The 12,806-nt window shown below is 43.8% G+C and overlaps 1 protein-coding gene across 6 annotated transcripts in view; it reads left to right on the top strand.

Moving 5' to 3' along the window:
• The window catches only part of IFT80 (intraflagellar transport 80), a 166,646-nt gene that overhangs the window by 40,353 nt on the left and 113,487 nt on the right, over window positions 1-12,806 (top strand). For all 6 annotated transcript variants that reach the window (XR_004540679.1, XM_033959223.1, XM_033959221.1 and 3 more), the window contains 3 exons: window positions 1,655-1,723; window positions 7,475-7,584; window positions 8,697-8,786. Coding sequence is in view for 5 of the 6 variants with exons in the window: in XM_033959223.1 (XP_033815114.1) it covers window positions 1,655-1,723; window positions 7,475-7,584; window positions 8,697-8,786 (269 nt within the window). In the remaining variant the exon portion in view is untranslated. The remainder of the gene's footprint in view (window positions 1-1,654; window positions 1,724-7,474; window positions 7,585-8,696; window positions 8,787-12,806) is intronic.

The following is a 12,806-nucleotide window of genomic DNA, read 5'->3' as shown; positions in this document are numbered from 1 at the left end:
AAGTATTTTCTGGTATCGCCATGAAATTTCTCACCCTTGATTTGCCGTGGGTCCTTTAAGAAAAAAGAGATCTTCTTCTACCTCGATACGGCCCGTGACATATTTGAACGTCTCGATCATGTCTCCCCTCTCTGTGGCTGTGATCGGCTTGGCAGGCACAGCACAATGAACATGCTTCTCCTGACCTGCCCTGCTGGGCCTTCTCTCTGCCACGTCACTGATGGCACGGCAGAGGGAAGCCCTGGCGGGCAGGCCGCAAGAAGCCTGTTCACCATGCTACCTTTGCAAAGCTGGCCACCGCTGCTGCTACTTTAGGAGGCTTGAAGGGGGTTTGAAGGTTGGTCAGGAGGTGCTGTACAGGGGAATAGGAGGGATGAAAAGCTTCTGCATGGGGGGGGGGATGAGATGAGTTAGAAGAAGGGAGAGATGCAACTGAGGTAGAAAGGGGCGAGAGGGAGCTATCCTGCATATGGTGGAGGATAGGGAAACATGTATGCAGAAGAGAGAGGGAGAAATGTTGGACATAGGGTAGAGGGCAGGGAGAGATGGTTCATAGAGGAGAAAGAAATGGTGCACATGATAATGGAGAGGAGGAAGGAAGAGATGCTGCATGGAGGGGAATAGAGAGGTTTGAACCAGGGCACAAGGCAGGCAGAGAGAGAGAGAGATAGTAGACAGTGGGGAAAAAAACAAATGTTGGATATGGCAGTGGAAAGGATGGTACAGAGATGGAAGATGGATGGTGAGCATGGAGAAAGAAGACAATGTCAAATGGGCAGGAGACCTTGGCGAGCGAGTTAACAGAAGACAGAAAGAAACCAGAGCCTGGGATCAACATGATTAGAATAATAATATGATCGGACAACCAAAAGTAGAAAAAAATAATTTAATTTTAAATTTTGTGGTTACAATATGTCAAATTTGAAATGTGTATCCTGCCAGAGCTGGTGTTAGACAGCAAGCGTGAGCTAGAACCTAAAAGAGAGAGGAAAAGTATTTTTTGTTTATTTTGTTTACACTACAGCGCTGGCATGGGGCTGGAGAGGGCAAAGAGGGCTGGGCTGGGTGAAGAGGCTACAAAATAACCCCGCCTGGACGTTTGAAGAAAAAAAAAAAAGCCCTATTGGGCTGGACAAGTAAATCGAATCAAAAAATCAATTCAATAGGCCAAATCGAATCAAATCAAAAATTTTTCCCTGAATCGGGCAGCACTAGTTTGAAGTAATATTTTTGCTGTCCATGATGGTATTTAAAGGGCATACACAAAAGATGTTCTAGTAAGTGTTCCTCTTCCGCGAACAAGACCCTTAGACCTTACTCCCCGCATACACTCCAACCCCCCCACACCCACCTCCCTCTCCCCCCCCCTCTTCTGGTTTCCCTCTCCCTCCATTTTATCTTCTAACCCAACTATGATAAACCTGTGCTAAAACTACTTGGCCTCCTTCCGCGCTACCTGCAATTCCGACAAAATTTTTGTAAATCCGGGTTCAGACCGGATCCTAATGTAACGGATGTAAACCGCCTAGAACTCTTTGGGTATGGCGGGATATAAGAACCTAATAATAATAATAATAAGTCTTGTGTTGGAATTTGTCAAATATGTTATTCTCTACTTTGCTGAAAGAAAAATCTGTTAACTTTTTGTTTGCAGCTGGGGAAGATGGGCAGATAAAAGTTTGGTCTAAAAGTGGAATGTTGAGATCTACATTGGCACAACAAGGTAAAATTTATAATTCATATATTGTGTATGAACATTATTGTTTAACATTTAGGGCTCCTTTTACAAAGCTGCGTTAGCGGTTTAACGCACGTAATAGCGCGCGTTAAACTGCCGGCCACGCTAGCTACTACCGTCTCCTCTTGAGCAGGCGGTAGTTTTTCGGCTAGCGTGGGGGTTAGCGCGTGATAAAAAGTCGTGTGCGATAAAGCCGCTAACGCAGCTTTGTAAAAGGAGCCCTTAATTTGAAGGGCTTCTGAAATATACTTAGTATGGGAGGTTATTTTAGAATATTTGTATGACATTTGTATGAGTAAATTGCTTAAACTAGTAAATATTGATTTTACAGTGTAGCTATTTGTATGTGTAGATGTCATATGGCGTATAGATTTTTAGGGGGCACGTTATGAGCATGCTTTAGGCAATCCAAAAATCTTTACCTGTATTTCCCTTTTTAAAATAGCAGTGTACTTTATTTTTAAAAACTTTCACTGCTGCATTTACAGCGTCTCCAAGGCACAAGTAAGTGTGAGCTTACATACTCATTTGACCTTAAGGTTTCCACCAGTGATTGAGAGGGCAGTTGTTCTTATCTCTGTGGTTTGGTAATACTAAAGAGTTGTTTTACTTCATTCCTCTTGAATGTGCAATATAGTGAAATCCAGTACTTAAACATGCACTGTACTTTATGTTATTAGATAGGTGCTTGTTATTCCTTCTTCTTACTTGAAAAGTCGCACTTCTTTGAGCATTTTTTCTTTTATAAAATCAATATTCTTGTACAATATCACTCTATTTTTAGACAAGTGGGTAGTCAACCCCATCTCGCAAGATTTCTTGTAGGAAGCTTAATTTATATATTTTTGACCTTCCCCTCTTACCTCAGGATTGCCCTCTGCTTTCTACAGTAGATCTTCCTACAAGCAAGACAGTAGGAACTAGTTTTTTCTGCTTGTGTTTCAGTATTTTCAGGGCTTCATATGTTCGTTCTCAGAGGTTCCCCACGGGGACAGCTCTGGCTGTTTGAGATAGCAGACTTTACTGGCAAAGTCTGCTTCCAAGGGGTTGGCTGCTCTGCAGTGCTCCCACCTGGTCAGCCTGCATTCACAGATCAATGCTCAGGGACCGTTCCCTTGGGAGTGTTGCTCACCCCCAGGTTCGTCTGCTAGTGGATTTGAGTGTAGGCTGCATGGCTCCATGTTGGTATATCCAGGATTGGGACTGACTGCGTTCCTTCACCCGTTCGCGTGTGTGGCATTTACGGATGAGGTGAAGGTCTCCAACCGGCGCATTGGGCCCGAGAGGCAGTCAGAAGACTGGCAGTCCAGGTTCCAAGGCTTGTTGAGACAGAGGATCTCCCTGTAAGCTGTTTCAACTTCCATCTTGCAACTCCCAGCATACAGCATGACACAGTAACAGGCTGATAGTCTGTGAGATCGATTTTGGGGAGTCTCCAGATTGGGATTTGAAGTGGTTTGTGTGTTAGCCCTAGGTCCCCTCCACCCCAAAAATTCTAAAATCGCCGTGTTTTAGGGGTCATTGTCAAGTTTCAAGTTTATTTAAAAATTTGGTTAAGAACATAAGAATTGCCACTGCTGGGTCAGACCAGTGGTCCATCATGCCCAACAGTCCACTCACGCGGCGGCCCCCAGGTCAAAGACCAGTGCTCTAAATGAGTCCAGCCTCACCTGTGTACGTTCCAGTTTAGCAGGGGGCGTGGCCAAGTGGTGAGCAGAGAAGACGTGTTTCTTCTGAGTTCCCAAGTTTTCCCTTCCTCATAGCCTCTTTGGACTAAAATATGCAGCTATTTTCTATACCAAGTGCCTTAAGCTGCTCCCCACGATCATATGGACAAATTTGTGCAAAAAAGTGGAATTGATATGACCAGTAGAACTGGTAAGAAGGAGCGCGAGCGTCTAAAACCAGTGGTCTGCCTCGAGGGGAAAATGGCGGGCTCCGTGGAAGCAGCTGATTGGTGAGTGTGTTGCTGATCTCTCAATTGACGGAGGCGGTGGTGCTAGTGTTAGGAACCCGGTTGGATAAAGTTAATGATTCTTTGACAACACTCTTCACCATGGTTTCTGACTTTAATACCCAAATTGCTGAAGTAGAACAGCGCGTCAGCGTGGCGGAGGATTCTATTTCCTTGGTGCAGGCGGAACTTAAACAAAGCAAAATTTCTACCTGTGAGGCGAAGATGGAGGATATGGAGAATTATTTGAGGAGAAACAACATTCGGCTGGTGGGCATCTGTGGTGGATGCAGGGTTACTTATCAAAATGGCTGGCAGAGGAACTGCTTCTCACTAATGCGCTGGGGCCCCTTCGTATTGAGTGGGCCCATCATTTGGGCCGTAAGCAGGAGGGGGGTGCCTCGACCGAGGGTGGTGATTATCTGCATCCTTAATTTTGCTATTAAAGATCTCCTCTTGTGGAATTACCGGCAGCAAAAAGTTATTCAATTTCACAATCAAAGCATCCTGCTCTTTCAAGATTACTCCGCCCACGTGGCTTCTCTTCGCAGGGATTTCTCTGCAATCTGTAAACTACTCACCGAGCAAAAACTTCACCTCACGCTGCAATTCCCTGCCAAGCTCCGTATTCTTTATGATGGTCAGCCATTCGTGTTCGAGACCAGCGCTGCTGCCTGGGATCAGGTGCATCAGTGGCTCCAGGATTCAGCGTTTACTACCTGAAGGGCCCTGACTGGATCGCTTGTATCCATTGAGCAGGTTTGGCTGCCTGAGTTTTTGTTTCCGTAGGGCAGCGGTATGGATGTCTTGTCCATGAGACATTTACTGTTTCCACCTTGTGTTCTACTTTGGACCTTTCTTCTGTTCCGAGTGGCAGCGGACTTGTTTTTTGTTTTGCAATGCACTATTGACGTTATTATGTAATTTGCTTGTGACTCTTTCTAAGGGCTTTCTTTCTCTCTTGTACATTGAGTGATAGAGTCTCCACACTGCTTTTTTTTGCACAGTTTTTTGTTATTCCTTGGTTGATCTTCTAGGGGGTGGGGGGGGGGCCCTCTGGGCCTAGTCGAGCCCTCTACCTGGAGTGGTGGTTTGTGGTGTTCAAGAGGGGTAGGGTGGGGGGTAAGGGTGAGGGGTGGAAGGGGTGTGCGTTGGGGATCTTTGGAATTGTGTGGTTGTGCTGGGGATTCATTTGCATGATCTCTGGAGGGATGGCTGCTGTGGGGAGGGCTGGGACTCCTGGCAGCGACTGCTCAGTAGTATGCTTTATTGGTGTTTCTGGTACATTGCAATTGTAACCTAGCTGTAAAAATTAAGTTCACTGTAAATACAGCGTCGCCGAAAATGTAACTTCGCTGTAAATGTACAGTCTCTTCATCTGTTAACCGCATAGAACTTCCATGGTAATGCGGTATACAAGAATAAAGTTATTATTATTATTACTTCCATGTAAATGACACTTAAGAGGAGGATTCTTTGTGTGTCATGGAATATCTCTGGTATCAATTCCCCAATTAAGAGGACTAAGATCCTTCAAGGTTTAGTCAGTCTTCAGGCGGATATAATGAGGCTGCAAGAGACTAAATTAACTGAAAAGGAGCATTGTAAGTTACGTCAGTCCTGGGTGGGCCAGTGTTACTCTGCTTCTTCCTCTGCGGCCAGGACGGGTGTGGTCTTATTGATTCATAAATCTGTACCATTTCATATGTCTCAAGTGGCCTCTGATCCAGAGGGGCATTATGTGATAGTCTAGGGCACCTTGAATTGCAGCTCTCTGCTTTTGGTATCTGTGTATGCCCCTAATATTAGGCAGCGGGCTTTCTTTAAATAACTATTTGGGATATTGATGTCTTTGTCTGATGCTCTTTCGGATCACAGAATCTTTCTGGGGGATTTTAATACCATCCTGGATCCTGATTTGGATTGTTCCAGGCCATGCCCTGGCCTGCTTCAGCAGTCAGATCATGGTTTAAATGCTTAGGTTCACACTTTGTTGCTAGTGGATGTGTGAAGAACTTTACATCCCGGGTAGAGGGACTATACCCATACATGTAGGGTTCACCAGATATCTTCCAGGATTGATTATATTTTTCTTTTTCGATCCTCTTTCCATGTTGTATATCGGGCAGAACTTGGTGTTTTGGCTATCTCTGATCATACCCCGGTGTGGTTGGAGGTGGGCATAGGGGATGGTTCTTCTAGAGGGGGAGGGAGGTGGCGCTTTCCTGTGGCTCTTTACTCTGACCCGGACTTTCAAAAGTATTTAGTGCAGCAGTGGAAAGATTATGTGGAGTTTAATGGAGCGCATGTTGGTGATGGCCTTTTATTCTGGAATGCTGCTTCCTCCCCTCCCAAACCCCCGATTGCCCCTCTGAACCCCGCAACACCCCCTCACCCCCCTGCACTTACATTACATTGGACGAATGGACAGGTTCCAAGCCTGACCGCCCAGCAGGCTCACCATCCTCTGAATGGCAGGCCTTAGGGCCTGATTGGCCCCGCCCACCGGAATTGGCCCAGGCGCCTAAGGCTCCTCCTGTGGGCGAGGTCTTAGGCGCCTGGCCCAATCAGGCCCTAAGGCCCGCCATTCAGAGGATGGCAGGCCTGCCAGGCGGATGGGCTTGGGACCCGTCCATCCAGCCAACGTAATGTAAGTCCAGGGGGTTGGGAGGTCGTGGGGTTCAGGGGGACGGTCGTGGGGGGGCTGCGTCGTGGGCAGGAGGGCCTGGAATCCCTCCTGCTTGTATTTTAGGATGGGGTGGGGGTTCGCTGTGGGCAGGAGGGCATGGGATCCCTCCTGCCAGTATTTTAAGGGGGTGGGGGGTCGCGGGGGTCGTGGTTGGGCTCCCTCCTGCCAGTATTGTTTCAGGGGGCTGGTCGTGTCGCAGGTCGCCTCGGCAGGAGGGGTTGAGCTCCCTCCTGCTGGCATTGTTTTGGGGTTCAGGGGTGGATCGTGATCGCAGCAGGAGAGATTGGGCATCTCTCCTGCCGCGATCACGATTCCCCCCCCCCCGAACTGCCGTGAACCGCAGCAGGAGATATTGGGCATCTTTCCTGCAGCGGGTCACAGCAGTTGGGGGTGGGGGGGTGGGATCACAATCACGGGAGGGGAGATGAGGCATCTTTTTCCTTAAGAGTCCTTGCAAGTGTCTAGTCACATACGGAAGCAATTGTTCTGTATTTTTGGAGCCTATTTATCTTTAGAAATATATTTTTGGCGCCTATACGTCTTCAAAAATTTATTTCAGATAAGTTAACAGTTCAACATAATGTTGAGAATAGGGATTGGCATGCTGGAAAGAACCTATACCCAGCAGGTTTTAGCAAAGGGCTTCTCCATGCAGCTTTCTCTCAGCAGTGACTACCCCATCACATGGTCTTGAAGAATAACATTCTATTCACGGTCTTAAAGGATAACATTCTATTCAAGAGGTGTTTGCCCCCTTGATTCCATCAATATTAATAAGACCTTGATTTCACTTCAGACAGCAGCAGGGATTTAGCAGGTATGAATGTTAATTAGAGTTCCTAATGATTTAATTGATGCCTATTTCAATTCTTTTTTGTATTTGAAGATTTTCCTGCTCAGCTTTGTGTCTCCCTGTGAAGTGGAATTGATGTTGTTTATGTGGGAATTTAGATGGTGATAATTATATTATGAAACATATACTTGATCTATGCTTTGTAATTCATGATTAAAAGTTCAATTTAAAAAATTCTTCAAGTTCAGTATATAAAAATCATAGCACCCTTCTTTACTTTTTCTTGTGCTTTTTCTCGAGGAGCACCAGTTTACTCAGTAACTTGGAGCCCTGATTCAGAAAAGGTTTTGTATACAGCAGGAAAGCAACTAGTAATCAAACCTCTTCAACCAAGTGCCAGAGTTTTACAGGTACTACAAATGCAATGGATGTTATAACAAATTAGTAGCATATTTCACATAAATAGTATTGCAAGCTTCCTTGAGGTGTACAGTTACTTGCCTGCACAGTTGTGAGAGACAGTAAGAGGGTAATTATATAATAGTATGTCTATATTTAGGCACCTAGAGGGCACCTGTTATTATTTAAAATCTATAGCCTATCTCCATTGATCAAACAGATTAAAACATACATAATCAATTTAAAATAAACATTGCAAAACAATAATTAAAAGCACATATAAAAATCTAGATTAAATAATATATTTTTCATTACTTCACTGTATCACTACATATAATTTGCATAAGTAGGCTGGAATAAATACATCTCAAGATGTTTCCTAAACTGATAAATTGGAAATTTGATATAAGAACATAAGAAGTGCCATCTCGGGAACAGACCCTAGGTCCATCAAGTCCGGCGATCCGCACACGCAGAGGCCCCGCCAGGTGTACCCTGACATAGTATTAGTCCCCATATCACTCTAAGCTTCTCACAAGAGATGCGCATCTACCTTACCCTTACCTATGTCACCTTAAGCCACTCATAAGGAGGTGTACATCTAACTTACCCTTAAACCCTAGAACGGTGGATTCCGCAATTACCTCTTCTGGGAGAGCATTCCAGGTTTCCACCACTCGTTGCGTGAAGCAGAACTTCCTGATATTTGTTGAACCTGTCCCCCCCCCCTTATCTTTAGTCCATATCTATAGATTTAATGGCAATGCATTCCATAGCATAGTAGCTACTGTTGAAAAGATCTGTTCCTGAGTTTTACAAGGTTGTACATGCTGGTAATTTGGTACATCTAAAAGACATTGATTTTCAGATCTAAGAGCTCTAGCTGGTTTGTATATCCTTAATAATGCAACCATAGGTTTCCAACATATACCACTTACCTGACCTGAAGAACAGAACATAGGCTCAGATTGAATTCTGGACTAGCAACCCCCTCCCCCACCACCATCACCTTTAATAAAAGATTTTGTTGTAGAGAGATGTAAAGAGGGGAATAGGGAACACAGGTCTGTATATGGAATAAGTTGTATACATGAAATATATAAATTTTTTTTGCCTTTAACAGTGGAAAGCACATGATGGCATTATTTTGAAAGTAGATTGGAATGTGATCAATGATCTTATCCTGTCCGCTGGTGAAGACTGTAAATACAAGGTTTGTAATATTATGAAATATTTTCACTTCAAATTACAAAGTTTAATTGCATTATGTTCCCCTTTTTTCATATATTCTTATACAGGGGTCTCAAAGTTCCTCCTTGAGGGCCGCAATCCAGTCGGGTTTTCAGGATTTCCCCAATGAATATGCATGAGATCTATGTGCATGCACTGCTTTCAATGCATATTCATTGGGGAAATCCTGTACTGATTGCTTTTATCATCTTGGACAAGCAGGCATCATATTCTCACATAGGGGTGATGTCATTCACAGTACCCGGTATGGACAGTGCTAAAAATGTACTGTCACTTCAACTTCTTAAGAAGCTTCAAGACTTCCTGCACCGCACATGCATGAATGGCTTCCTGCCTGACGTTGCCTCGCGGTTCCTCGGTTCTTCATTTTCTGCGTAGCAAAGAAGTTTTTTTAACTCTGTCCAATTCGAGTTGCCTTCCCAGTCAACATACTTTTTGCCTTTAGGCTCAGTTTTCTTTTATTTTCATTCTAACTTAGTAATCTTTTCTTCATCCTCTTTTTTTTATTTTAAAGTTAATTTCCTCGTTATTTTTCTTTCTTCAGTCAGACCTTCGGGCCTTTTTCTCTTGGGGGGTTTTTCTTACTGGTTTTCCTACTAGTGGTGCAACCATTGTGGTTTTCGACCTTGCAACTGAGATTTTTCCTCACATGGCAAGGCCTTCTAGTGGGTTCAAAAAGTGCACTCATTGTCAACGGCCAATCTCCAACACTGACCCACACAGTTGGTGCATTCAGTGTCTGGGGCCGGAGCATCGAGTAGACACTTATATCCACTGTTCTACTTTATAAAAATGCTCTCTTAAGGCTCGACACATCCAGCAAAAGAAGCTGTTTGGATTGGCCATGGTCTCCGGAGACAAATCAATGTCATCGGTACCAATGGTATCGGCATCATTGCCTCCCTTGATGTCGGACATCATTCCTGCATCAAGTAAACCTGCATGCCAAGTGTCGACGCCATCATCCATCTCCTTCTGTGTCTCCTTTGGGACATGCTTGCTCATAGAGCTCACCCACCCCTTGACTCCCTGCAGCACCAATGGTACCGGCTGTTGAGCCAACGATACCAGTACAGTCATTCCAGGACCAAATAAAGGAGTTACTTCAGAGGGAGCTAGGTGACCTCTTTAAGCTGCATGTGGCACCGATGCTTACATCAACTCCCTCAGTACCAGCCCAGCCTGAGCATGGCACATCAAGGCCCAAGAGTACCGTATCCAACTCTCCATTGAAGCATCAACGGACATTAAGATCCTACTGTACTGATGCTTGCTTCTGTACACCCAAGCAAGCATTGCACAGTACCGAATCAAGTTCATCTTGACGTAAATCACTATCTAGACATTCTCGATATCGATCTTCTTTGGACTGGTACCAACATCATTGAAGGAGGTCTTCTCAGTACTCTCACAGTCATCATACTCCTTAGATTAGGAAGCATCCTTCTTCTTATAGAGAAAATCTCCTGGAGTTAAAAATGTTGATTCTGATCTTTCTTAACGAGGCATTGATTCTGGTTTTGACGAACCTCCTAAAGAGCTTCTCAAATTGCCATTTCACAATCTAATTAAGGAAGCACTATTTAAGAATTGGGAGATTCCTGTCACCCTTACTATAGCTCTAAGAAAGATTGACTCTCTCTACAGAATACAATCTTGCCCTGGCTTTTGATAAGCCACAGTTACCACATCAGTCTTTGCTGGTTGAATCAACTCTTAAAAAATACTCCAGAACGTGAAGGCCACACCATGGATAAGTTTAGGTGCCACCATCCTGCATTATGCAGTAAGGGGGAGAAATTTGAGATGGCGGCAACATGTTACTCGCGCTCTTGAACGGACCTGAGAGCGTTCTGTACAACTTTTCTTACCTGCAACTAGATGCCGCATACAAAACGCAAGGGGATAGGTCGGGTGGATCCCTTGACACCTCGAACTTCCTCCCCGATGCAGCGATTGATCCGGGAGTTTGCAACTACTCAGAGTCCCGCTGAGTTGCCTGGGGTGTTGGCCGCGCTTGCCTCCATAAGAGGAGAGGTGGAGCACTTTGCTCTGGAAACATCTTTATCCCCCCAAGTAGCTGTTCCTCCACCAAGACCTGCTCCTACCGCAGCACTGACTGAGGAGCCCCTCTGAAAGGGAAGTGCAGGGGAGACCCCCGGATCGAGGAACAGAACCCGCGAGTGTATTGGAGGAGCAGGGGAACCTGGGAGCTGTAGGAAAATTCAGCTCTCAGTTGATCAAGCCATCGGTGGTTACATTGGAGAGCATTTGGGATGCTCTCTCTAGCCTGAATGTGGCAGTGGTCAACTCTTCACAAGAAATAGCAACTTTAGAAGTACTGTTGACTCTTTGGATTTAAAACTTGAGGGGACTAAAGAAGATTTTTCTAAAGAACTAAAGCAAGTAAATGACAAAGTTGAAAAACTTCAAGACTTATCTTCTGGATTAATTAAGGACAAAACTCAATTGAATCGTAAAGTTGAACAGCTTGAAAATTTCAATTGGCGGTTGAATATTCGTTTTTTGAACTTTCCTAAGACCCCTGGATTATCCCCGATTGAGATGTTTTAAAAATCTTATTGAAATCTTGAAATTTTCCCCTGATTGTATACCACCTGTTAATAAGATTTACTAATTACCATTAAAAAGAAGAATCCTGTTAAGTCTTTCTTATGAATAATTATATGAATAATAAGTTACTCTTCACTTATCGCAATTCCTCCCCCACTGATTGAGGTCTAAGGCGCTATTGATTGTTTCTTCTAAAATTTTTATTCTTTATTTTTGTAGTTAATTGCAAGCAGAATTGCTGTAACAAGAGTTAATTCTAGTAATTTAATTTGAAAATTGATAGATAAATAAATAAATAAAAAGTTTAGGTGCCACCTCTTCCAGTGCTCTATATTGACCAGCAGAGTTCTCAGTTACAACTTCTACGTATGTCATTCTATCTTAAACAACTCAAAGAAGGCTGATTTTGAGCAATATATCCCATCCCAAGCTCTGTACTCATCTGCACAAGTCTCAAACACTTTAGGCTTGTGCGGTTAAGGCAGAGCTTACAGGAATGGGTCAGGGACAGCGACAAAACTTGTGGGGACGGAGAAAGTTGAGTTCCTGTGGGTAGGGGTCAAATTTGTTTCTACTCAAAATCTTCATCATTTTCTGTGTTCATGATCTTTGTCTTGTTTATGTTCAGTTCTAATCCCATTTTATGACTTTTGTCTTTCTTTTCTCAGTAGATACTGCATGTTTTCTATGCTGCTGTGATGAGCATTGTGTCATATGCATAGAGCAGGTTGTTTATATTTCAGCCACCAACTTTGAAACCTAAGTTCTTTTCTTCCAAATTTGCTTTTCTGAAAATGGCTTTGCCGTAAAAGTTGAACAGGTAATGTGACGAGATACATCCTTGCCTGACATCACGTTTTATTGGAAACCAGTCAGTGTTGCCATATTCTGTTCTCACTGCAGCTTCTTGATTTTTGTAGAGGCTCTTTATCATGTGTTTGTGTATTCTCATTTGTGCTAGTGTTCTCCATCATTTATCATGATCCATACAATCAAAAGCTTTGCTATAATCGATAAAGCAAAAATATATGGGCTTTTGATATTCTTTGCTCTTCCCCAATATCCATCTAACATTGGCAATAAAGTCTTTTGTTCCTTGACCTTTTCTAAAACCAACCTGAACTTCATATAGTTCTTGCTCAACATTTGATTGTAGCCTTTGTTGTATTATTTTCAGCAATGTTTTGCTGGTATGTAGAATTAATGCAATTGTTCTGTAGTTGTTATAATCTTTGGTGTCAGCTTTCTTCAGTATAGATATGAACAATGATCTTCTCCAATCAGATTGCCATATTATTTTCTTCCAAATCTGTTAACACAGGTCCTCTGCTATCAAACCGTACTAGCAGTGTTTAGTGCATAGAGCCGTGCTGAATGGCCCGCGTTGCTCCTGACACTTGCCGCACTA

The sequence above is a fragment of the Geotrypetes seraphini genome, chromosome 9 (genome assembly GCF_902459505.1).
Source record: "Geotrypetes seraphini chromosome 9, aGeoSer1.1, whole genome shotgun sequence".
Lineage (NCBI taxonomy): Eukaryota > Metazoa > Chordata > Amphibia > Gymnophiona > Dermophiidae > Geotrypetes > Geotrypetes seraphini.
The sequence above is the reverse complement of the archived record's forward strand: the minus strand, read 5'-3'. Positions and strand labels throughout refer to the sequence as shown.